Below are 25,911 nucleotides of genomic sequence, written 5' to 3' on the forward strand. Positions count from 1 at the left end.
AAAAACGTTCACTCATCAAACAGAGATTAAACTACCTGATCTCATAGTAAGAGGGTAAATTAATTTTGTTGTATATTCTCGAAATAATCGTCCATTTGAACCAAAAAATAACAGTAGGGTCGTAACAGGATGTTTCAATTCAATTAATATTTTATAGTAAAGAATACAATCACCCTAAACACTCATATTCCAATGAAATTTTTGTTGATAATTTCGTTTTTAACACAGACGTCTAGTGATGGAAACCAAACAACAAGTACGCTATCCATATCATTCAACAAAAATGATGCTGGTAAGTTACTCACTTGTAAAGCATATAACCATGCCACGTCTTCTGAACCTCTGGAGGATGGTTGGAAACTGGAAATTCAATGTAAGCATTAATATTGATATACATATCATCATTATTTTCATAATTCTTTATGGATATACATTTTTTCTGTATAACTTGGGCAGTGTAAAAACAAATTTTAAATATTTTCGAAATTAAATATTTTCGAAATATTCAAATAGATGACATCGTATAAAAATTAAACAATTTATTTGAACACGATAAAACATTTCTTTATTTAACCTTTGCAATTAGACCGAAGTTAGTAGTTTAGTACTAAAACTAAGAATTATGATATAGAGAGCTGTCGTAGTCACTTGTTGAAATATTCATAAAGAAAATAGGCGTTCAGTCTAGATTTCTACTTCCTTAAATAAACATTGTGTTTTTTGTATAAAATATAAACTGTGTTTTCCTCCATTCCCCCAATATCCCAACATATTGTCGACGAGGATTTTGGAATTATTGGAATCTCAAATCTGATTTATTAATTGAAAAATTATCCAACAGCATTTTGGAATTTTTCTAGGATGAAACAGAAGATCAATGCGGAAGTTAAATTCAAGTGAATGTAGCAAATATGCATCATTTATCTTACCCAAGAATCCGAGGGTATATCATCTGTCGATTCGGTAAAAATCTTAAAATAAATATTTGGATTACAAGAATCTTTGTTCAGCACAAGATACAAATATTTACAAATAACTATGAAACGTCAAGAATATTTGGTTATCTTTGCAGCAAGGATGAATGCAGCACATGAGTACTTAAACTCTCTGAAATTACTCCAGACTAGTTTAACACTAGATTGCCGAAGGCTGTCATTTTGACCGCTTTCCAATTTCAAGTACAAAACCATCTGTGCATTTAATGAATTTTTTTTAAATTTGGTGACTTTTTATACCACATAGAATTACGTTTATTATAAAAAAGTCACCAATTTTTTAAAAAAAAGTGTCATTAAATGCACAGTTGTTTTTGTACTTGAAATTGAAATGCGGTCAAAATGACCGCCTTCGGCAATCTAGTGTTAAATGTGCCGTATTTGTTTGTGGTCTTCAAGCGCATAACGATTCAGCAGTTCGAAGGAGATGTTTATCGTCATTAGAGAATGATTCTAACATGAAGCATGATACACCCATGCTACAAGAAAATTCACAAACAAATATACCTGTTGAAAATCGTTTCATAACCATTGGAAAAATCTGAATGCAAAAGTTCCCGAAACACCATGTAGGAATTGTGGGGAGATGCAGTTCCCAATGCAAGGTCACAGGACATAAGGAAGGTTATTGTAAGACTAAAAGACAGAGCAAATCGAGACAACTTCGGAAGAACTTTTATCATCACAAGAAATCAAATTCGCCTCGTACAAATTTTCTTTTAAATCAATCGAATGTCGTCCGTCTCTAATCGTAAATTCGATATGGTCACAATTAGCCCAAATTCGCCATCGGAAAAAATGGATCATAATATAAAAATTCAAATCGACACAATATCAGACATTTCATTTTATCAGTAAGGAACTCTGGGTTGAAGTGACAAATTCAGGTTCCCAATGCAATAACAATTTCGTGACAAGTGCTTCCAAAAACAGAATCAAGGTCTTAGCAGAGTTTTCGTTACACTTAACTGATTTTGTTGTCAATTGCAAACAAAGCAATCGCTCAATTTGAAACTGGCGAAAATCAAATCGGAATACAGTGATGTGTTTCAAGACACTTCATCTAAATGTTCAGAGACATAAGTAAAACTACATCTAAAAAGACCAGTCGCTTAAGCAATGCTTCCATTGAGGTAACCCACACACAAGAAAATGTAAAATTTGAACATTCAAAGAAATTCTCAACTCGGAACTATTGTTGACGCATTACAGTCCTTCCCTACCAATCAAAGTTGCAGCGGTTGCCTCAGAAAAAGTCATAGGAGCATTCATTTGCCACATTTTTCTGATGGAAAATGTTTCTTATACATGGACACCGGCAGAGGAAAACTATTCTCAAATAGAAAAATAAGCTTTAGGATTAGTTTATGGAGTACATCTATGGAAGAGGGTTTATTTTATATACAGATAATAAACTCCTACTTTCAATTTTTGTCATTAAAAGGGGGATTGCGGCGTACGCAGCTAACAGGTTACAAAGATGGGCATTGACACTTATGATGTACATTTTCGACGTACAAGACATTAACACCAAGGATTTTGGATGAGTGGACATGTTATCAAGACTTATCAATAATACCACAAAACCAGAACATAGGTTAGGTTAGGTTGGGGATATACGGTTGTGGACGGTTGTTACAGTCCACTCGGAAACTATGTCCATTGTGATCATCCTTTATGTATAGGAATACCTATAAAGAAAAGAAAAAATATAGTGGAAGAGTAGAGAGAAGAATAGTGAGAAAAAGGGGGGCGGAAGAGAGATTATTTTAGCCAAGTCAATTGTTTCCAGTTCTTCTTCGTCCTCACATAGACGACAGTAATCCTCTCCACTGGAGTCCCACTTAGAAGTGAGAGATCTAACTTTGCAGTGACCAGTAATAATCCCCACAACGATTTTGATCTCCCTCTTGCTGTGATCCAGCAGCGAAGACGTTCTTTTGCGAGAGAATTCTGGCCAGATAGATTTTGAGCAGGCAAGCAGGTCCCTTAACCATCTGTTACCGACTACCTCGTAATGGAACGCACGGATTCTCGTCGGCTATCTCATTCCCTTCAATATCGTTATGTCCTGGAACCCAGCATAGCCCAACTATTTGTCGTATATCATTCAGAGCGGTCTTACGATCATGAACTGCTTTCGAGTTTATACTATCCGCCTTCACCGCTTTCAGGGCCGCCTGACTATCTACATAAATAGTCACCGGTCCCGTAATGTCGGCATTAAGTGCTTTTACTATCTCGGCCGCTTTCGTGATTGCGAGAATCTCTGCTTGAAAAACGCTACAGTCATTGTTGAGTTTATATGAGTTCTGTATACCTAATTCCCTACAGTAGACGCCTGCACCAGTGCCTTCCTCCATCTTGTACTCGTCTGTGAAGATTGACAGACCTGGCAGAGGTAGGGAGCCACTAGTCCAGGATTCCCTACTAGGAAATTCATTTTTGATGCCATTAAAGTCCCTATGGGTGGGAATATAATCACTTATATGACTATCCCCCCTAAAAAGGTCATAACCTGGCGTTATGTGTAGGATGCTGGCATGACCATAGTTCAGCGATTTCAAGGCATCTGTTTCCCGGAGTCTCAGGGCACACCTGGCCGCCTGGAATTTGATCAGAATATCCAAAGGTTGGAGATTCAAGATTGCATTCAAGGCTGCCTGTGGTGTACTTCTTAATGCTCCGGTGATCAGAATTGAAGCCGATCGCTGTACTAAGTTCAGTTTTGTCAGAAGCTTCTTTTTGTTCACCCCCTGCCACCAGACAAGACAACCATACGTAAATATGGGTAAAACAATCGTCGTATACAGCTAGTGTATAATTCCGGGTCTCAATCCCCAACTCTTGCCTATGGACTTCTTGCATGAATAGAGTGCCAGCAATCCCTTAATGGAGCGTTCCTCAACATTCCTGTTCCACAGTAACTTGCGGTCTAGGATAGTGCTAAGATATTTAGCTTCATCAGAAAGTGTTAAAGTCACTCCATCAAATGATGGCAAGCGGAAACTAGGAATTTTGTGTTTCCTAGTGAAGAGCACAAGTTCGGTTTTAGTGGGGTTTACACCAAGACCTTTGGTGCAAGCCCAATTTGACAGGGTTGAAAGGGCACCCTTCAGGATGTCTGATATTGTCGTTATAAACTTACCCCCAACCAGCAAGACTACATCATCGGCATTGGCTACAACCTTTATCCTGAGATGATTGAATTTCATAAGTATCTCATTTATCACCAGAAGCCACAAAAGGGGGGAAAGTACTCCTCCCTGAGGTGTGCCTCTGTTGACAGATTTCCTCACGGAACTCTCTCCTAAGGATGAGTTGATAATTCTGCTTTCCAGCATTCTATCAATCCATTCCGTAAGGAGTGAGGGGATACCTATGCCTACGAGAGCATTGCTGAAAGCTCCTTTGATAACTTTGATTACTAAGTTTACTACGGTCAATGGTATTTCTAATTTCTGAGTCTAGTAACCTTTCTAAAGTTTTTAGTAGAAAGAAAGAAAGGCTAATCGGTCTATAGTCTTTAGGTAACGTATGACTCGGCTTCCCGGCTTTCGGGATGAAGGTCACGGTAACCTCTTTCAATAGACACGGTATGTACGACAGAAGTAAACAAGCTCTAAAAGTGTCCTGCCCATTTCCTCCAATAGGCGGCATACCACAGTACCGGGCGTGTCAGGAGTCTCATAGGGAAGATAGACGGCAGAGACTATCAGTGGCTTCGAGGTACCTCTGTCTAGTCTTGCTGCCGTCATATCTCCATCGCTGAAATTAGAAAGAAGCATTAAATTTAGTTCTTTTTTTTAGCAAGAATACACGTTCTCACCTTCTCTCCATTGGAGGTAGGCAAAATCGTGTATTTTATGTCGCTCAGTCCAGTCACCTTGCCTTTGTATAGGTAAGGCTCCTGAATGAGCGCCACGTCGATGCTTGAGGAAGAGAGGGTGAGTAGCAGTTCAGCTAATCCAGAACATAGTTATAGCATGCGTAACACGAGAAGCTGAGCATCGTGCAGCATCGCTGCAAGATCATTTCAACGAAATGCCTGTCACTTGCAATTCGGTAAAACAAGCAACGCAGACAAATTCAACTTCACAGAGGGTACTAAAATCTATTCAACATGGTTGAAGTTTAAAATTATCACGAGATCTGGTCTAATATCATTCAAGGAGAGATAGTTTGTCTTTCATTCAAGACTTCATCATGTTTATCGAAAGAATCGTAATTCCTGAGAGTCTTAGACCGCATATATTAAAACAATAATCAAAGTCCCAAATATTACAACGACTGCAATGCTTGTTTAATTAACCGATAATGTTTTCAAGTTATGGGATTTGTGATACGATAGTGCCCAATTTATAAACGATTATTTCAACGAATTCATAAAATAAAATCATAAAATCATGAGGTAAAATTTTTATTAAAACAGATCCATATCACCCTCAATCAAATGTTGAAAGATTTGTGGCAACATTCAAAAGACCAATGCAAAAACTTAATGATGAGGGAAGTAGTGATTCAATATTGGAAACATTCCTTCAAAGATATAGAACTACTCCGAAAATAAATTCATCCCCCGCTGAGTTTTTTCCTAATCGTAAGATCAAGACAACACTCGATTTATTGAAGCCACATAATGATACGAAGGACCAACAACGCAATGTCAAAATGGAACAACAGTTCAACAAAATGCACGGAGCAAAGCAAACTATCTCGTTTTTGCTGAACTTTATAAGAATCAGAAACAAATTTTGTGCCCGGAGAAATAGTGGAACGATTTGGCGTATTTAACTACAACGTTTACAATTCTAAGGGTCAGAAAACAATGCTCATGCGATCTCATATTAATCCAAAGAACAGACAAATTAATCTCAGATTCAACAGCAGATTCTGTTTAAATAATGGAAAGTTTTGGTATAAAACGCCAAACTGGAAATTGACAGACTTAACTGGCAGCAAATTCAGAATTACGAAAACATTGATACCGCTTCCGTAGTCTCAGTAATGTTGTGTGCCACTAGAGCTCCTTCTCCTCCACCAAGTTCAGGGCCAGCTCGCAATCATGGTCACTATATATACTTTCTCCGATTAATTTAAAAAACGGAAGATGTTTTAGTCACTTGTTAAAATATTGTCTTTAAAAAAATAATGTTCTTTTCACAACATATCATAGAAATATGAATGTTTTGTTGTTTGTTTATTGTTGACCTGGCAATCGACAATTATCATCAGCGATTTTTATGTTTGAATTATAAGGCGTCTGCCTTGAGTTTATATATTAAATTAATATGTTATATCTTAAATTAATTTTATGATATCAAATAGTTTTCATTTCGTAACAGAATTAAAACCATTGTTGTGAAATTCAAAATTTTAATTTTTAAAATAATTTTAACTTTAATTTTTTAAATAATTTTAACTTTTGTACTAATTTTTTCGCTGTTGTGCGATATATCTTTCGATGTCTCCATTTCGCTAAGTGAAGATGAATATTTTAATTTTTCAAAAATGTTCCAAGTTTAATTCAAGAGCATTCGTTTTCAGTACTAAATTTCGTAAAGTTTTTTTTTGTGACACACATTGTCTTATTTTTGTTCGTATTTTTAATTTTCAATTAGGTTGGAGTTTCCGTTAAAAATATGTTGGTCATATGGGCGTAGCACGGGTGTAGCATCTGTTAGTCAATCCATTAGTTGTTACAAAGAAATATATCAACAAAAATCTTTAAAAATTCAACTTTAGACATTAAAAAAACAATCAAGTTTATATAAGTGCTGTAAGCTAAATAAATTACAATTTTTGAATGCATCTGCTTTTTTCGAATATGTAAATGAATTTAATTTTTGTTATGTTTTTTTTTTCTTAAGGGGACCCCCCCATTCTCGGGGTCAAAAAATTTTCGATTTAATTCAAATCTACACTAATTCAAGAATGTCCCTACAACTTTTCATGTGAAAATCTCAAGAACTCTTGAAGATATAGCCGATTTATTGTGTCAGCATCAAATGACGGCTAAAGGGCTTCTCAAACTTTAAACGCGTTTTTCTCTTTTGCGAATGGCGGGCACGATAACTCAAAAATTAATAACCCAATCGATTCCAAATTTTTACACGTTTCTCTGTGAGTGTATAGCTATCGTATGAACTCGGATAAAGCCAATCGGTGAATATCTTCCTTATTTTTTAACTTGGTTTTTGGTTAAAAATCAGCGATTTTCGAAAAATATTTTTTCAAAGGTCCGGCATTTTATTAATTTTAGAGCGAAGTCAATAATCCTAGTTCATACGAGAGCCAGACATGTACTCTTTCTAACACCGTTGGAATTTTCGGATTCCGATGTTCCAGTGAGGAGTTATCATGCCCGCCATAAAAAATAAGGACTTCTCTTTAACCCTTTGTGGCTCAATGTTGCCCACAGGCAACAAAATGTTTTAGAGCTTATATTTAATACACAATTATTAAATATATATTTTTGGGAATACATATGTCAAGACCTAATTATGGACGACACATATCAAAAGAAAAATCTAAAAAATTAAAATTTTTGGTAAAGTTATGAGCCTTTCAATATAGAGAAGAGGGCAAAAATGTGTACAGTACCAATTTGTGTATACAGTCCAAATTATTTAAATCGTTTCGTATTCGAAATGTACGAATAGTACCCTCAAAATTGTTGTTGAGCCTTGTAAAAGAGAACCTAAAGATTAATTAAAAGTGATATTTTTGCCGATATTGCATTTGCTTTTGTTGATATTGGACTTATAGTTTTCGCAAAGAAGGTACTGTATCTCCCGAATGCAAGGATGTAGCGACGTCAAAGTTTGTTCATATCCTATTTATGACAGATCCATTAAATCTGTGAACAGAAAATAGTTCTATTGTCACGGAAAAAAATTCGGGGCTCAAAGGGTTAATTACAAAAACAACAGTTTCCAAATTTTTTTGTAAATTATTTTTCTTCTCTTTTAAATCTTCAAATATATATGTGCAAAGTTACAAACCTTAACAAGCATTGGTATTTATTTACCAGCCCATTGAAAATCTTGAAAAAATAAAATCAAGAAAGGGGGGGGGGGGGGTGGGTGGTTCCCTTAATTTATTGTTTTGTTATATAATAATTATGAACATTTTTTTAAGTAAATGGATATAATAATTATAAATATTTTTTTAAGTAAATGGAATAATTAAAAAAGTATTCATGCTTGTTTTTTATCAAAAATATAAAATTGTTTGCTTTGTTTTGAATATTTTCACCTGTAAATTAAATTTCAGTGCATTTTTTATATGTATAGAAAAAGGTGATTCGATTTGCGTCGCGATTCTCCGGACGCCATTAACGACGCATGTCTGTGCTCTAGCTTATTGGAAATCTTTTGATGAAGAATTTGTAATCGTGCGCAACACACCTTGAAATAGAGCATTAAAGAAATTCCAGGCCAAAGCTTATCATATGATGTAATTCATTTGCATTACAGTCACCAGTCGGGAAAAGTGTCAGAAATGTTTTCATGTTCAATAAAGACAATTAACAACATATTAACCACAAAACAAGGGAAGATTAGAGTTGAGACGAGGAGGTGATCCGAAGCCAAAAAAAAAAAGCGTACTGTGCGCATAATTCTTACAAAATTTATGCAAAACTCTCAAATTTCCATAAGAATGTTTGCGAGGGAGCTCGAGGAAGAGTGTGTGGTATTAAAGTTTGTCGGAAACAATTCGACAGACTATATTAAAAAATAAATACTTATCAAGATCAGCAGGCAAAATACCCTTACTATTTGCAGCAAATGAAGATCAGTGGTTTTCATTCGGTTCATACCTGACTGAATATTTCAATGGCGTAATATTTTGCGATGAAACCAAAATGATGTTATATAATAACGATGGGACAACCAGAGTATGGCTCAAGGCTTTGAAAGCACTTGAAAGACAGAACATCATTCCAATAGTCAAGTTTGGAAATATGTCAATAATGCACAACAACATTTAGACAATAAAAACACATTTGGTACCCAGTGCTATGAACACTAGGTTCATCAGGGACAACAAGCCACATTTAAAAAACAAAAAGTACTTTTACGGAATGCATTCCTATTGAACTGCATTTGAATGTCATAACATTAATTTCCAATTATCCAAAATATTAAAAAACAATTAAAATTATCGGTTTTTAACAAATAATTGGTTATTTATCAATTTGTTTTAGGGACACTTCAAATCAAGTTTTATTTATAATGTTACCCGAGTAGACTTGGAAGTCTTTATTGGCCGTCACAAGCCAATCAAAACAAGAAGTCGTCAAATGTGTATATCCTCCATCCACCTCGTCTAAAATCCTTAAAATAACGCATAATTTGGGGTACCTATATATGTGTGCTATGCCTAAACCTGGGCCGATATAGCCCATCTTCGAAGTTGACCTGCTCGCAGACAAATGACAACTCTATGCAAAATTTCAGCTTGCTATCTCAATTCCTACGAAAGATAGCGTAATTACAACATACGGACGGACGGAGAATATGTATACTTTAAAAGCTTGGAAATGAGTATTTCGATGAGTAACACACAAACACACTATGGTGTAGAGTATAAAAAATAAATAAAAATATTTTTTCTAAATAAATTATATGTTCACAATACTATAATTACGATTTTCTGAAATATATTTTGTGTTAAAAGCAAAGGAAGACATTAATTCAATTCCTGGGTCACCTTGTATATATGGAATGCTGGTCTGGTTCAAATTCTATAAAATTTAATCGAAAAAAATTTTACTCTATACCAGTTTATATGTAAAAAGCGTTTTCTTTGAGTTTTCTGAAAATGATTTTTTAATTAAATTTATAGACCAAAAATACATTTTCTGGTGTAATTCAAATTGTTTCACTTTTATATAGCCAAAGTCAGTAAATATTATTATTAAAAATAGAAATTCTCTTAAAGGAAATATGTCTATCTCATTTTCCCTTTTGCCTGTTACGACCCATATTTCCCTTTGCCTGTCATTCATTTTTTAATATTAATTAAACAGCTTCGCCAACAGTTACCCATGGTCAATTGACGAAAAGGTGAAAATTAATAATATCGCTATTTAAAAAGCATTTCATACAGCTAAGTAAATAAAGACAACACTGAACTAAAAACTAAATATTTTGTTGTTGTTGTCTGAAACCCCGTGAGGTACTCAAAGATGAAATAATAAGACTATCACATTCCCATACAATTCTTCTATTTCTGTAGTACCCAAAACAGTAGATGCATCAAGGCTAAAAAATATCGTGTAGTAGTAGTCTTTAGGAAATAAACTCAATGACCATAGTATATAAATATCCAATTACTTTTGCCGAGGCTTGGAAGGAAATGGGTTGTTTTCTATTATTAACCTAAAAATTAGATTTCACAAAATCCCTTTAAGAGAGGAAGATATTGAAAAACGAGTACTCCGTCAATGCTAGTAAATATGAATTTACCAGGTAGCCATTCGGGTTGAAGAATGCGCCCTCCATTTTGCAACGGGCACTCGACGACATACTGAAGGATTATATTGGTATGATCTGTATATATATATATATATATATATCGATGTAGGAAGTATGATTCTTAGGGTTTGCAGTTTTTGGTGAAGGCATAAAAACTACAAGGAAGAAGGTAGATGACTTGTCAAAATTTCATACCCTGTTACACTTTGACAATTGTGATAATTTTTACGACTCTGTAATTACTATCGACGATTCGTAAAGGGATTTGCAGATATCACAAAACCACTAGTTTCCACGTAAAAAGAAACTTATGGTAAAATACCAAGGACGAAATTAAGCAAAATAAAAATTAAAGAATGAGTAAAAAGCGATAGGGAATCTTTAAACGACTGAGTATGCAGATACATAAATTTGTATATTTCCGAATATGAGAAAGATTTTCATTTTCATTTGAATAGATACGCTTCAAACAGAGCATTAAGTGCGTCTCTTAGCTAAGAAGGTAGACCAAAGGGCTTTCTATGTAAAGTACTTTCAGAAAGAAAGAAAACTCTGCAATTAATGATAAGGATATAATATGGACCATACATTAAGAATTTGCGTGTATGAAACAGCTAAATTGGTAATTTTTCCGATCACCAATCCTTCATATATGCCCTTAGTAAGAAAAAATAAATAAAAACCTGAATATGTAGGGCCCCCTCGGCCCCCCTCTGCGCACGTCCCTGGTAACGGTTATAAGTAATATCAAATCAGTTATAAAATAACATTTATTTTGTGACGTAAATAAAAAATAATTTTAATTAAAAATCAACGGTTATTTTTCCATTAAAAAATAAGTCTTCACATGGGAATTGAATATCCTTAATGGGCTCGTCAATACGAATCTATTGGTATATGACACTATAGGTGTCCCATGTCTCTAACATGAAGAGCTTTTTCAAAAATAACTGTTATTTTCGGTCGGTGTTTTAAAATTTGTAATTCTTATTTTTTCTGTACATATGTACAGAATTATAAAAAAAATTGAAAATGACTCTAATAATAAGAAACATTTATATATATTGCTAACAAAATTGAAAATGTGTTATTTATTCAATGTGTAAACAGGTTCTTGACATACTGTATGTAATAAACAAATTAAGTCACATTATAAAAGAAACTTAAAAATATTTTTTAACACAAAACCCAATGGTGCACTGTAAACGAGATAAGATTGGTTAAATCACTATATATGTACAGTTTATTAAGAACGACTTTACACATGTATAATTATTAAACATTTTCAAATTAAAAACCTCGAAATAACACCTGCAGCACATATAACATATATTATATTATTTATGTAATTATTTGTGTTGTTACTATTTATTGTAGATGCTCCAGAATCCTATGTTCAATTAGGAACATCATTAAACCCCAACACTATAAGAGAAGGTTCAGATGTGTATTTTGACTGTTTGGTCAAGGCTGAACCACCCGTCTATCGTATTGAATGGAGGCACAATGTAAGTATCAAGATAAATACAGAGTATAACGTTTATATGCAAGTAGGTTATAAGCCATTTCTCCACAAATAGTTAAACGCATTTGTTTTCAAATTTTTTCTTCCTTAATATGAGTGAGTAGATGATTAAGTTTTAAAAAATGTATTATTTGAATATACATCACGCACGTTAAGTTTTTGTATTTATAATAGAAAATATATGGAAAAGCATTACTAATCGTGTAAATGTATTAAAACTAAATACGAAATTTTGCTCAATTCCCATCGAACACATCGACAATGGACGATGTCATGACAGATAGGGATGAGAGATCAGAGGAACCTATTATTGACAAGTCAATGGTGTTAGACGCCCTAACAAGCTTCTCACCATTGAAAGCGGCAGGACCGGATAACGTCTTCCCCGCTTTATTTCAAAGAGAGGTGGTATTTTTATCACCACATCTAGCCGCACTCTTTAATGCATGTTTAAGGTTGGCGTACACACCTAAAGCCTGGCAGGAAGCCAGGGTAGTCTTCATACCCTAGCCCGGCATGGCAAACTACGTCACACGAAAATCATATCGGCCATAAACCTAACTTCTTTCCTACTCAAAACCATGGAACGGTCAATCGACACCATGATAAAGAGCAATATACCCAATGATACGCTGAAGTATAAACAACATTCGTATGTAAAGGGGAGATCAGCGAAAACCGCTTTACATGAGAAGATGAAGAAGATCCAATCCTTAGATACCTTCCAAATTGACCGGGCAATCATAGACTGGGTTAACTATATGCTAAGGAATAGATGGATAAGCTGTAGCATACATGACATATCAATCAAATCAATCAAAGGAACTTAACCGACGAAGGATTTGAACCAGCCTGTTATGCAGATGACGTTATAATATTTCTTAGGGGAAAGAATCCAAACTTACTATGCAGGAAAGCCGAAACGGTGCTAAAAGTCGCATACGATTGGGCAAAGCCGAGGGGCTTAAACGTAAATTCGGACAAAATGGAGATATGTCATTTCACTAGAAAGACATAAATAGGTCAGTATGGAGAGCCCTTCATCCCAAACAAAACGATAGCCATATCAAACAAAGTTAAGTATCTGGGAGTAATTCTAGACAAGAAACTTAAATAAAAAAGACCACATACAGCAAAGGGCTGACAAGGCCCAAAGATGCTGGTGTTTCTGCAGAACAGCCGTAGGCTCTAAATGGTGATGCACTGGATCTATAAGAGCGTTATTAGACCAATTCTAACATACGCGTCTGTTGTCTGGTGGACAGCAATGGATAAAAAATGTAACGTAAAAACGTTGCAGAAAGTACGAAGAACGTGTTGCCTAGGAATATGTGGAGCAATGCGTACAACACCATCTAGGGTCTTGGAGACAATAGTATATATTCATCCAATAGACATCCAAATAAAATGTGAAGCGGGGGTTGCAGCTTTAAGACTTAAAGCAATGGACGAGTGGATAGACACCGGACACAACACACCGCACAAAAACATATTACAGACAACTACTGAGTCAACATTCAATACCTTTGATTCAGACCGCATACCTGAAACGAGAGTAGTGACACGGTGCGAAATTACAATACCAGATAGAGCACAGCAAGCAAGCTATAAAGGCAATAGCTTCCAAAACAGTTAAATCCAAACCTGTACTGGAATGTAAAAATACCATTAATGATTTCTCACAACAAGGACCTGTACGAATTATATGGGTATCAATTCACTAAGGAATCATAGGCAACGAGATAACAAATCAACTAGCCAGGAGTGCTACTGAACTACCCACAATAGATGTGAATACCGCCAAACCGAAACACGCCAAGAAATGAGGGAATGGGCGAATGAGACCCACAAAACCCTTTGGGATAATGAGGGGACAGGAAAAGTCACCAATATCTTATGGGGCGACCCAAATGAAGACAAAACTAAGCAAAAAAACGCGGAATTCCAAGGTTCATAGGGGGTACAAACCAACATGTTTTAATACAGTACTTTTTATTTATATTTTATTATTACGCTTAAAGACCAAAGGACGTGGGAAATTTTCCCGAAGACAGCGAAAGATTCAAAACGCAGCAAGGTGTTAATATAGTTTGCAAGCACAGGTTCTCAGAATGTTCACCGGTACCCCAGCAGGTCTTGGAGAACAACAATACTTAATCGATATTGATTAATTTGAAATATAATTCCTTTTGAATTGAAGTAAATTGTACCCCACCGTTAGATCTTGTTCACTACCTTTATATACGTATTTTAGTGTTTCGTACTAAAGACAAAATGTAGTGGCAAAATATAACGAGTAGCTATGTCAAAGCGACGCTTTGAGACAATTTCGCTTTTAATTACATTACACTCGTTCTTTGGTTCACGACCAGAAACCATTAAACCCTATAGAAAAAGTTAATTATACTGTTCCACGAACAATTCTCAATAAAAGAACAAAATATACGTTTGGTCAAAAATTCTAAAACAATTGTGTTTTTATTTCTATTTTCATATTTTGCATAAACGCAAACATATATAAAAACCTCAACCTGTATTAGAAGAAATTTGGAAAATTGGTTTTCTTTTTTCGAAACACTGACGTAGTTATTCGAGAAAAAGAAAACATTTTTGTTTGAAAAAATTTCACATCTTGTGCCTAATTTTGCCGTTAGTTTTTACGATATCATGTACCGTTTCCGAACAAACCGATATTTTCGAAAGTATGGCAGAATTGCAATTCTCAAATTTAAAAATTAAAGTTGTGCTGAATTTTAATTTGTAGATGCAATTAAGGCGTTGTTGTTTTTTAATTTGTAGATGCTAGTAATGCGTTGTTGTTTTTTCTTTTTTTAATTTTTAGATGCACATAAGGCGTTTTTATAAACAAATTTTTGGGTTTTAGTTAATTTTTTTTATATATGTAAGGTGTGTTTTTTTATAAAAGCAAATAGGTGTTGCTTTATTAATTTTTAGATGCATCTAAGGCGTGGTTTTCTATAAAAATATTATTTGTAAAGCCAAATATGCGCGATTATGTTGTCTCTTCTTCCTTACGTGCATTGGGGTTGTTTAATGAAATTTACACCCATGGTAAAAATTCCTTTTCTCTTCCCGGAAAACATGTTTTTTCTATTTGTTTTAAATGATTTGATGAACTTGTGGGCTCGAGGAGGAAGTCCAATTGTCCGAAATTGTCTTTGCTTCAAATCATTAAAATATGACTCCACTGCAACATTTACTTTTCACGTTTTCTAATTCCCCGCGTTATTTCGGTAAAAATAGGAAAATATTAACTATTTTGGTCTTACTTATTATTTTTTTTTTTTAAGTATGTAAGGTGTGTTTTTTTATAAAAGCAAATAGGTGTTGCTTTATTAATTTTTAGATGCATCTAAGGCGTGGTTTTCTATAAAAATATTATTTGTAAAGCCAAATATGCGCGATTATGTTGTCTCTTCTTCCTTACGTGCATTGGGGTTGTTTAATGAAATTTACACCCATGGTAAAAATTCCTTTTCTCTTCCCGGAAAACATGTTTTTTCTATTTGTTTTAAATGATTTGATGAACTTGTGGGCTCGAGGAGGAAGTCCAATTGTCCGAAATTGTCTTTGCTTCAAATCATTAAAATATGACTCCACTGCAACATTTACTTTTCACGTTTTCTAATTCCCCGCGTTATTTCGGTAAAAATAGGAAAATATTAACTATTTTGGTCTTACTTATTATGATCTATAGTAGCATCTCATGACAAACACTATCCTTCTCCAAATTTAAAACTGATGTCATTAGTTTTATTTATGACGGTACCCAGTAATATAAAATCGTTGACTACCTCGAAGCTGTAGTTCTAAAGTTCCACAGTTGGTCCGAGTTTACTAGACGTCTTGCCAGACCCACTTTGGCAGACTACTTCTCAATTTGTTCAAAGGTGGCTGTTACCGCTCGCAATTTTCGACCCTTCATGCCGATGTCATCGGAGTAGGCGAGTAACATCGGTTGTTTTGTGTACTGAGTGCCATTTCAGTTCACCTCAGGTATGACCTTTTCCAGCAGGATGTTAAAAATATCACACAACAAACTGCCTAAAGGGCTCCGATAGGTTCTTTCCAAGTTTAACTCCTGACCAGCATCTGACCACCAGTCTTGAATAGTTCGGCTGGTAGCCCATCAGCAACTTCTGCTTTATTATTCTTTAGCCGACTGATTATACCGTCATCTCTTATTGGTTCTGGGTATCTTCTTAACAGCCACTGTTTGATACCAGAAGATTTTTAAGATGCTCCTTCCAGATCCTCAACACGCTATCTGTATTTGTCACCAGGTTTCCAAATTAATCTCTACAAGAGGATGTGCCTGCACCAAAGCGTTCAGTTTCTTTTTTTCTGAAAATACGTTTCTCCTCTCTCCTTTTCACCCAATAATTCCCCATCGCATTACGTGTTGTTACAGTTTGCAGGGTTGCCCTTTACGCTGCGTTTTTCATATCAGTAGCATTACGACACTTGGTAAGTTGAGCAGAGTAGGCTTCTGCTACCTGTTATGTTTGCAGCTTTTCGACGTCGTGTTACATAAGATCTCACATTTGTTGTTGCATTAAGAGTAGTGTGAACCTTGGCAGCTATAAGGTAGTGTTCCGTCTGCCACAACATGATCAATTTGATTTCTCGTTGCATGATCAGGAGATATTCATGTGGCCTTTTGTATATCGAGATGTTTGAATCTGGTCAATCAACCCCATTCCGTTATCGGATGTTTCTTCACGTAGTCTGAATTTTCCGACAGTGGGGTCCAAAAAAAATCTTCTTTCCGATTTTCGCATGAAAATCTCCTAGCAGAATTTTAATATCATGGCCAGAACAGCGGTCATATGCTGTTTCTAGGTCTGTTAATTTTTGTCTTCCGTCGGAGCATGGGCGCAAATATGACTGATGTAGAAGAGCTTCGCTTTTATACGGATTATAGCAATTCCTCATCTAGTATAGTGAATCTGGAGAAGAGGTATTTTATTTTCCTATTAACAAAAATCCGCAGTCAAATTCATGTCTCTTTTCATTGCAGCTTTCATACAGGGTGTAATCATCTGATGTACTTACGCCAGTTCCTTTCTATCGCATTTCCTGTAAGGCAATAATATCGGCTTTGTACTTCTTGAGTACATCCGCCAAAGCCTGTTCTGTACAACGTGCAGATTCGCAGATCGTGGCCCTTCTACGTTTGCGGTGGTCGTCAGCATTTTATTCGTAATAGAAGGGGTTTATGGCCCATCAAAATTGTTAATGGTCCATCAAAATTGTGACGTCTGTTAGGATTCATCTGTTGAGTATACCCAAAGTGGTGAAGGGTATCATATAGTCGGCCCGTCCGACTTTACTACTTTCCTTACTGGTTTTGTATAACTTATGTTAAAGTCTGATATATTTTAGCACATGCGCTTTTCAATATATATAATATTTAAGGGCATATGGGAAATTACAAAAATCTTTTAAATTCCTTGAAACTGAGGTCTGCAAGGTTATAACTCGCGAAATATGAACATATTGCATAAAATTTAAATTCATTTCTATAAAACGAAGTGTTCTTGTTAAAATCTTAAAATATTGGTGATAAATAATAAGTTGCGTGGAAGCTGTGATGGTGGTAATGTAAAAAAATGGGTGAAAATGTGTTGAAGCCAACGAGTGTTTATGTGTTCCTTCCTGATTTGTGGCTAAACTACACAATGCACGCACATGTGATCAGTGACTAATTTGCAGAATACCCCATGGACAATATGGTTCTAATGTATATATTTTAAAAATTAAGTTAAAAGAAAACCTTAGCTAATAATGCAAAACCCAGCTAGGGATTTTCTTCCACCATCACAAGCTTCAAGATTTTGGGGGTCTCGATTGGTTCAAGATTTTAAAGTTGAAAAATGTGTCACTGTGTAATTAGGACGCGCATCCAGATAATGGTCTAAACTAATTATAGGATCGTAGAACTAGTGATTTTGCTTCGTTTAGTGTATATCTCATGAATGTGATAACCGTAGCTTCTTTGCAATTGGATTCCAAAGACGAACATTTGGTGCGTAAATTTTTATAAAAAACCTATTTTTTGAGTCCTAATGAGCCCATCCATGTTCAATTCCGCCCAATAATACGGCGGATATAGGTACCTTGAATGTGGGAAAAACTGCAAAAAAATATTTTGACAAATTCGCGTATATAATAGCGTTTTTCTTCGAATTGATTTCACATACATTCATTCTTGTGTTATCATATTCGCGAAACTGTGTGAAAATTGGTCAAGAATATATCGATACGCGAATAATATGCGTATTTTATCCAAAATCGATTGTAAGGGCACATCCGCGGTTCTTAACCGATCCTTTTAAAATAGGTGTCCTTTTGTGTATTTTCATAGGAGATTACTGAAATCGGATGCGCATAAAAATCGTATGCACTTTGCGTCATTTTTAGCTATTTTTAGCGTTTTTACATAGTAAAGTGCAGCGAGCGGCACACTTTGGCCACTTAATGAAACCTCGAAAAATGCATAATTATTGGAAGATTATTATGCGCATCAACTTGTTTCAACTAATACGCGAATTGCATGCTTTTCAATGTTGATCATTTTTATGAATTGTAAGTGCAATATATTTAGTCACTTTTAACGACAAAACTCCTAGAACACCTAATGCGCAATTGTCTCCATGTAGGATTCAAATATATAATACAATTTATAATAAAAATTTCAATAATACCTTCCATAGCTAGCTAAATTGTTAAGGTTTTTGTAATGGACATTTTGGTATATCATACATTTTTCACAAATAAAGCTGGTGTTATTTCCTTTTTAGAATACGTTCAAGTTTATGTAAATGATTCAGATATCGTGTGGGATAGATGTCATGTGTTGGTTTTATAATGTATTATTGTGCGTTTTTAAGCCTCCTTATATTTGGTCCATATTTTACCATAGTACGATTTTAGGTACTTTGAAAATAGTAACAAATGCCGTATACATTGCCTTTAATTTGGGTCAAATTGGTGCCGCCGTTCTCAATCGATAATATAAATTTTTAGATAATTTTTTATAAATAGATTTAAATTAATTTTACTTAATTTAATTTTTATTCTTTTTTCGTTTGGCTCCCACGCGCTTTTCACGAAAATATTTTATATATGAGTCGGTGTCCGAATACTTAACGTAGGTACAAAACGATTAAGCCCCCAATATTTAATCGGGCAAAATAAAAAGAAGCTAGTATCGCGCCATCTGCCGGACGAACTTAAAATTAAACACAAAAACACTACTCACGCCTCGTAGAGCATATACGTAAAGTTTGGTCAAAATCGGTGCAGTAGTTCTTGAATTATGGTGAAAAACCACAAAAAAATTAAATCTGTCGGATGAACTTCAAACTACACAGAAACACTTCTCACGCCCCATAGGGCATGTACATACAATTTGGTCCCAATCGGTGCAGTAGTTTTTGAGTTTAGCGATCACGAACATACATATATATAGAGATATACAGTGGCTCCATCGAATAATCGGACAAGTGGTTGTCAGGTATAATAACGCTATACATTTCAAAAAAAATGTCTAAATGTGTAATTTTTTCGCTTTTATTTACGCATTACTTACTTATATTTCTGAACAATACAAAAAACAACAACTTTCCTAGTGATAACAGTAAATTTCGTCAGAAAAACAAAATTAACTCAATTTATTGTGTTCAACGCAAAATCGGACAAAGCAAAGTATCAATGTTTAAAGTCCCGTTATTATGCAAATATTAACTTCAAATCGGTATTTTGTTTGTCATATTCATTCGTAAATTGCATTTAGACCAAGAAAGTGGTAATACTAAATAAAAATAAATGTAAATGGCTCCAAAAGGGAAACAATCCAGTGTGGAAATCAGGCAATTAATAGATAAATTGAGTTATGAAGATAAAACAGTAAGAGAAATTGCCGAATTGGTAGGAATGAGTAAATCTACTGTCCACGACATTATAAAGAGGTTCCGTGATGAGTTCCGATTGACCAATAAAAGCAGAGAAGGTCAAGGGAAGATATTAAATGAGCGAGAAGAGCGTTCGATATTAAAAGAAATAAAACAATATTCATTTTAAACCGCAAAAGAACTTAAAATAAATTTAAAAACTCGCACTGGAAAAGATGTGTGCCTAAATACTATTCGCAATACATTGCATAAATATAATTATTATGGGAGAGTTGCAAGAAAAAAACCATTTATTAGCCTTAAAAATAAAAACTGTAGTATAAAATATGCCAAGGAGTTTTTACTAAAACCAGACGATTATTGGAAGCAGGTAATTTGATGATAGATCATCTTAAAATAAATTTCTATTGATAGTTTTCATTATATTAAGGTTCTGTTTACTGACGAAAGCAAATTTAATTTGCACGGATCAGATGGGAAGATGTATGTGTGGCGTAAGCCAAATGCTGACTATAATAATGAGAATACAAAAGCCACTGTTAAGCACGGAGGAGGTTCCGTTATGGTTTGGGGCTGCATGTCGAGTGCGGGAGTAGGTAATTTGCATTTTATTGATGGTAAAATGGACAAATTTGTCTACCTCAACATTTTAAAACAAAATGTAAAGCAAAGTGCAGACAAATTGGGTATCGCGAACAACTTTGCCTTTTATCAAGACAACGATACCAAGCACACATCAGGTGTAGCAAAGCTTTGGTTGATCCATAACTGCCCCAAACATATACAAACACCTGCACAGAGCCCAGACCTTAACGTAATTGAGCATCTTTGGGAAGAATTAGCTAGGAGAGTGTATGAAAACAAATTTAACTCCTTAGTACAGCTTAAGGAGGCTTTACTGGAATCGTGGAACTCCATAGAGCCGGAGGTATGTCAGAATTTGGTCAAATCAATACCGAAGCGTTTACAGGCCGTTCTGGACAACAAAGAATATGCAACTAAATAGTTTCTCGATTTTTTGCATTTTTTACCATTGATACTTTGCTTTGTCCGATTTTGCGTTGAACACAATAAATTGAATTAATTTTGTTTTTCTGGCGAAATTTACTGTTATCACTAGGAAAGTTGTTGTTTTTTGTATTGTTCAGAAATATAAGTAAGTAATGTGTAAATAAAAGCGAAAAAACTACACATTTAGACAATTTTTTTGAAATGTAAAGCGTTATTATATCTGACAACCACTTGTCCGATTATTCGATGGAGCCACTGTATATATAGTCGAAAAGTTGAGCAAGTTTTTCGATATCTTCTTTAGGAATATGTGATATTAATTTTAACGATTAATTTTTTTAACGATAGAAATTTGCAGTGTATGCCGAAAAAATTGTGCTAGGTTACCACAAATCACCAAAATTTGCAGATTTCGAAAAATTGCATTAATACGGCAGTTATAGGGATTTTTGAATTTTAACGAGTAACGAGTAGGGGAAAAAAGTTGCAACGTATGGACGAAAAATTGCGTTGGGCGAGCACAATTTACTGCATTTTGATATTTGTATTTCCACCTAAATTGCAACGATATTTTCGAACAAAATACTATTTTTGTATAATATATTCGAAATTGCAATATCTCGAAAATGGTTATAGATATTGACAAAATTTTCGGCATAATTGTGTACTCAGCTAGCAATTGCAATGCTGGCATATGTTCGAAAATTGTTTTTTTTTTTTCGAAATTGGTAAAAATATTGGTAACGGCACAATTGAGGACAAGGTGTGCTTAGTTCAGTGCAACTTTATTTTTTTCGAACAAAACTGTTTTTTTTTAATATCTTCATCAGTGTTTCGAATTTCGAAGTAGTACGGTACAATGTATGACAAACCTACCACAATTCAGCACAACATTTATTATTTCGAAAATTGCAATTCCAACGGACACCACATGGTCAAACTGTTTGGTTTGTTGATGTATACTCGCAGCACCAACAATATAAATTTTCAACAAAGTAAAAGGCGCATATACGATTCGAATGAGATAAAATTAGGCACAGCTCACTTACTTTAACCAAGGTCGAATCCTATTGAAATTAGAGGAAATCTGTTCAGATTTAAATATATATAGTTTCGTTGAAATCGGATCAGATTTAGATACAGCTCCCATATATATTTTCGCCCGATTTTTCTAGGTGATGCAAGAAATAGGTGAAAAAAGAACGAGTAAAAACGACGTAAAGTTCGGCCAGGTTTTAAAAACATAGTACCTACTGGGGTGCCGTTATATGGCGGTTACCCTTAAACGTGGGTCAATATTAAATACCTAATATTGGGTGTAGCGTTATATGGGGAAGCCACATCAAAAGTGGACCGATATATCCCATTTGCAATACCAATCATCCTAAGAGTACTAGTAATGTCTGTGCAAAACTAGCTCCCATATTTTTTTCCTCCAATTTTAGGTAAATTGGCACACCACAGACGCATAATTTGGCCGATTCTAAATCTGCCCGAATGAAATTTAGCATGGGTTGCAAAATGGAATGTGGTTGAATTGATGTTAGTCAGTCCGCAAATAGATAAATATCACATACATAAGTTCGACCAATTTCAAATCAATGTTCCTTCAAAAACGCGACGTCTGTACGAAACATCTGTTGAATATTTCTAAAGTGGTGAAGAGTATCATAAAGTCGGCCCGTCCTACTACTTTCCTTACAGGTTATATATGTAGGTAGAAGATAATAAAAAAATACAAATTGAACAAATAGGAGATAAACCAAATAAAATAACCTTGTTATTTGGTATGTGATAGTTTATTAAGAAAATATTCAAATATATCAAAAAAGACAACATTTAAAAAAAAAAATAAAAACATTAATGAAATGTAATTAGCCATAGGTTCTTTTTATAATCAGGAGGAAGATAAATAATTTTTCTATTTAGATAAATAGGTGATGCCAGCCGTTTAGTTAACATTGTTGTATAAAGAAAGCAACGATTTGAAAAAGAACGAGTAAAAACGACGTTAAGTTCGTCCCGGTCCTTAATACATTGTACCTACTGGGGTGCCGTTATATGGCGGTTACCCTGAAACATGGGTCAATATTAATAATTTTTGGTACGGACATGTGCTATGCAATGAGAACCCAAAATACCTAATATTGGGTGTACCGTTATATGGGGGGCTACAGCAAAAGTGGACCGATATATCCCATTTGCAATACCAATCATCCTAAGAGTACTAGCAATGCCTGTGCAAAATTTGAGAGTTCTATGATAAATATTGTGATCTCTATCGCAATTTCAACAGACGGATAGTTAAACAAGTATATAGGGGAGACTGGGGCACCTTCGTCACTTTTTGTTTAGAGCTCTATAACTCAGTACTTATTCACCAGTATAGTCACTTTTTTTTGTAAACTGAAAATTTCAGAATAACTGAAACATGTTCTATAGTTTACTGTTCTCAAATAATAAGATAGCAATGATCTGTTTAATTTATTTAACTCACGTTGAGAACCAGTAGCAAAAATTACAATTTTCATGAAATTGACCTTTCTCGGTTGAAGTTTAAAAATATTTTTTTTTGTTTTACAGATGAATTTTAATCTTTATTATTAAAGCATTAAAATAATTAATAAGTACTAAAAATCAAATAATATGCGCGATTGCACCACATATTTACCAATTTGGGGAAAAAAACTGTACGTTTATTCAGTAAACACAAGTGCAGGTAATGTGGTATACCTTGAGTCTGCATGAAAAAAGCCAGCACCAGACAAAATCTCATTACTATTTGAAACATTTGCACTCAACGAGAGTCTACCATGAATCACAAGGATGAAAAACAAAGGATATGAGTTTTAACAACTTCTCCATAGAAAAATTAAATATTGCCATGAGTAGACATTATCTCTATATATTATATATATCTCTATATATATATAAATAACATGTATGTTCGTGATCGCTAAACTCAAAAACTACTGCACCGATTGGGACCAAATTGTATGTACATGCTCTATGGGGCGTGAGAAGTGTTTCTGTGTAGTTTGAAGTTCATCCGACAGATTTAGTTTTTTTGAGGTTGTTTAATTTAGATTTGTATAAAAATAATACTTTTTATTGACCCCTGTTGTGGTCTTCAATTATTCGTTAAAATGTATGCGCTACGGTTTGCAACCTTGGGTTAGCGCCTTTGAAATTTTAACGAATAACTATTTGTCACTTTTTTACCGTATCCTTTAAGCATCAAGGAGTACCATACTGTCATTCGGACAGACAGCACGCATATCGTTGCTTAAAGGATGCGGTAAAAAAGTGACAAATAATTATTCGTTAAAATGTCACAAAAGTGACATCCTCCCCCTACGGTCCACTGCTCGACGCATTCGGCGTTCTGACTCCCTCCGGCGGAGCCCTTCTGAGCTAAACAGTGGTTTTTCACAATAATTAAAGAACTACTGCAACGATTTTGACCAAACTTTACGTATATGCTCTATGAGGCGTGAGTAGTGTTTTTGTGTTTTATTTTAAGTTCGTCCGACAGATGGCGCGATACATAGCTTCTTTGTGGTTTGCCCGATTAAATATTGGGTGCTTAATCGTTGTGTACCGACGTTAAGTATTCGGACACCGACTCATATATAACCTGTTTTCATGAAAAGCGCGTGAGAGTCAAACGAAAAAAGAATAAAAATTAAATTAAATAAAATTAATTTAAATCTATTTATAAAAAATGATGTAAAAATTTATATTATCGATTAAGAACGGCGGCACCGATTTGACCCAAATTAAAGGCAATGTATACGGTATTTTTTACTATTTTCAAAGTACATAAAATCGTACTATGCTAAAATATGGACCAAATATAAGGAGGCTTAAAAACGCACAATAATACATTATAAAACCAACACATGACATCTATCCCATTGGCTTAAACTTGAACGTATTCTAAATAGGAAATAACACCAGCTTTATTTGTGAAAAATGTATGATATACCAAAATGTCCATTACAAAAACCTTAACAATTTCGGTATTATTATTGAAATTTTTATTATAAATTGTATTATAAATTTGAATCCTACATGGAGACAATTGCGCATTAGGTGCTCTAGGTGTCTGACTTTTATGTGTCTTTATGGTTCCTCAAATATATTTTTAATGATATCAAAAATGATTATATTGAATACGACTGCACAAATTTGACTCAAATTTTTCTCCGATTGTTTTTAATTGCAGTGAGCAGAGTTTTACTAAAGAAAATTTTGAGAAAAACATAAAAAGTCGGAGATTGGAGTAATTGAACACAAAACACCTTCTCCTGAAAAATGTTTGGTGGAATAAGTTCGACCAATTGATAAACGGAAATACCACACATACTCGGGCATGTTCTGGCATTCACTTCAACGAAATTAATGATATTAAAAAATGTTTCATACATATTTTTTATGTTGCGAATAATAAAATATTAAAAAAGAATAATAAAATTATCGTTAGAATTTACGAAATTACTAAAAAATAACAGAAACAAATTGTATGGCAACACTATTTCTGCAAACTACCATGTCTGCGTTTATTTTTGTCGCAGTTCAAAAATTTCAATTCACGTGAGATGCAGAACGTGAGGTAACTCCTGAGGTGAAGTGTATGTGTGAAGTGAAACGAATACGCCGTGAGTTCCATAACATACCCGAATATTTAACAATAACAATATTACTTAATATACAGGAGTATCTGTAAATGAAGGTTTAACGTAATGAGGAAAATATTATGAATATTTTTTATTGTGGAATTTTGACGTACATTATTTGGTAAATAGTTTCTGAAATATATTTTCAATGAATTCGTTAATTTTTACCAACCCTATATTGATGCAATTCTGATAAGGCAAAACAACGTTTGCCGGGTCTGCTAGTTATATAATAAAAATTAAAGTTCCACTCAACGTATCCGTTAAAAATCTTAACAGACT

The 25,911-nt window shown here is 34.4% G+C and overlaps 1 protein-coding gene across 1 annotated transcript in view; it reads left to right on the forward strand.

Annotated features, from left to right (window-relative positions):
- LOC133324404 (hemicentin-1) overlaps window positions 1–25,911 on the forward strand; it is a gene marked incomplete at its 5' end in the record, with an annotated part of 177,357 nt that overhangs the window by 26,161 nt on the left and 125,285 nt on the right. The window contains 2 exons of the mRNA XM_061533244.1: window positions 229–373; window positions 11,855–11,985. Of these exons, the coding sequence (XP_061389228.1) occupies window positions 229–373; window positions 11,855–11,985 (276 nt within the window). The remainder of the gene's footprint in view (window positions 1–228; window positions 374–11,854; window positions 11,986–25,911) is intronic.

The sequence above is a fragment of the Musca vetustissima genome, unplaced genomic scaffold (genome assembly GCF_032173495.1).
Source record: "Musca vetustissima isolate MV318-11 ecotype Yass unplaced genomic scaffold, APGP_CSIRO_Mvet_v1 utg12726, whole genome shotgun sequence".
Taxonomy (NCBI): domain Eukaryota; kingdom Metazoa; phylum Arthropoda; class Insecta; order Diptera; family Muscidae; genus Musca; species Musca vetustissima.